Source organism: Crocuta crocuta, unplaced genomic scaffold, assembly GCF_008692635.1.
Source record: "Crocuta crocuta isolate KB4526 unplaced genomic scaffold, BGI_CrCroc_1.0 scaffold45, whole genome shotgun sequence".
Taxonomy (NCBI): Eukaryota; Metazoa; Chordata; class Mammalia; order Carnivora; family Hyaenidae; genus Crocuta; species Crocuta crocuta.
The window spans coordinates 638,402-640,377 of NW_027530544.1; the positions used below are offsets into that span (position 1 = coordinate 638,402).

General features: G+C 49.5%; 1 protein-coding gene across 1 annotated transcript in view; it reads right to left on the minus strand.

The window, feature by feature from the left end:
• The window catches only part of ILDR1 (immunoglobulin like domain containing receptor 1), a 30,012-nt gene extending 29,204 nt beyond the window's left edge, over positions 1-808 (minus strand). Inside the window, exon 1 of the mRNA XM_077767598.1 lies at positions 677-808. Within this exon, the coding sequence (XP_077623724.1) occupies positions 677-731 (55 nt within the window). The 5' untranslated portion in view covers positions 732-808. The remainder of the gene's footprint in view (positions 1-676) is intronic.
• Positions 809-1,976: the final 1,168 nt, after the last annotated feature.

Sequence of the window (1,976 nt, forward strand, 5' to 3'; positions counted from 1 at the left end):
CCAGGAGTAAATAGAATATTAAAATAATTTTTTTTAAAAGAAAAGGGCTGAAAGTCCTGCACAGTATTCAGCTATCCTTTCACCTGATTTTACTCATGCAGATACACACTCCTATCATATTTCCAAGAGATACACTGAGACACAAAAACCATGCTTTCCAAAGCAGACAGGGTAGGAAGATCAAGAGAAGGGAGGAAAGGATGGGTGTGCGGGCGCCTGGTGGGGAGATACTGAGCAAGGGATAAGTTCGGAAAGTGAGTGGATACAAAGAAAGTAAACATTGACACTGAACAGGGATAGCAGAGAGCCACATGGCTTAGTCCTGTAAAATAAGCAAAGTAAGAATCAAAAGAGTGGTGCTTCCACCTTTAGCGATTCAGCTTTAGAGATCAAGAAGTACCTAGGGAAGCCCAGAGGCTCTGGGTTTCTTTCTTAGTTGCACCTGTTTCAGAAGGGCCTGGGCTAATAACTGAGGAAAACAACAGGTTCCCACAGGCAGAAACTCGAGCCACTCCCCGCACCTCCTGGCGCCTGTGCCAGGAGCTGCCAGACCGAGGCCCAGGCCTCCACTGCTCTGCCCTGCCCTGCCCTGCCCGAGGCCAGCTCTGCAAGGCCAGGCAACAATGGCTTCCTGTCTTTCTGGGCCCAGGGTGAGACCCACTTTCCCAAGGCTCACCTGCTGGGAGCCAGGTGAAGAGGAGCAGCCAAGGTGCAGGCAGCTCGGGGCCCATGCCTGTCGCTCCCTCGCCCCTTTCAGCTCAGGGGCTCCGGGGACAAGGCAGCTCTCTTCCACAGCTGTCACCCCAGGACGCACCACTTCTCCAAGGAATCCCTCCGCTTTCCCCTCACTCGGCGCTGCGCGGCGGAAGGGCCGGCCTCCGTCCCGAGCAGGTGAGGTCCGGCTCATCCCCACCTGGGGCGCGCCCGTCGGCCCCGCCTCCCGCCCCGCGCACCGCCCTTTCCTGCTCCGCCCCCCGGTCCCGGAGGACCACGGCTACCTTTCCTACCTGCCCCCGCCTTGCCTCCTCCTCCTCCTCCTCCGTAGGACTCCAGGTAGTTCTCCTCACTGGAACCCCATCTCTTGCCACAACTCTCCCGCTATAAAAAACGTTAACATTTTTCCCCCATAAGTTCTTGGGAAATCTCACCCCTAGCAACTTTCTTCCCTCTTTTTGCAGAATTTATGTGGACATAAATAACTGTTTAGGTGGATTTCCTGCGTTATAATTCCTTTCCCTCATATGTGCTTGGAAAACTCCCCCCCCAACTAAAAACACACTAATATGACGTTTGCACATGTTTGCTCAGATTTTCTAGAAAAGAAAGATGTATGGTATAAACTAGACAAATAAGTTTAATTTTCCACAAATGTAAAACTCATGGATGCTTATTACAGAAAACTTAGAAAAATAGAAATTACTAGAAATAAGAAAAAATCCTGCCCCCACCACCCATAGTTAGGCATTGTTAATGTCCTTTTTAATTAATTTCCATCCTTTATGAAGTGCAGCTCCACAGCCCCTCACAGACTCAGCCCTTCCAAGGTCAAAGATTCTAGGTCACTTCGCACCAGGCCAACTAGGATATAATCCTGCCCCTCCTTCCTTAGCAGGAACCCACTAGGGAACCATAAAACACGGGAAGAAGACATACCTGCCTTCAGGGACCAACCGACAAAATTAACATAGAAAGTCATCTATACATTGGTCAGTATAAATAACAAGCTATTTTATACACCTCTCCCTTATTAGGGATTGTTCATGTGCACTCCCTTCTAGCCACCATCTTTTTCCTCAAGAAAAGAATTATAAAGGTGCATTAAACATGGTTTCTGCCCCTCGGGAAGCTCCCATTCTCTTCAGTGACCTTAGAAGTCAATATTATTCTCTTAAGTGTATCCCCTGCCCTGCTCTGCTGTGAAGGGTTCTCTTCTCTAGAGCTACTCATGCCCCTTATCTCACTTCCACCCAGAGGAA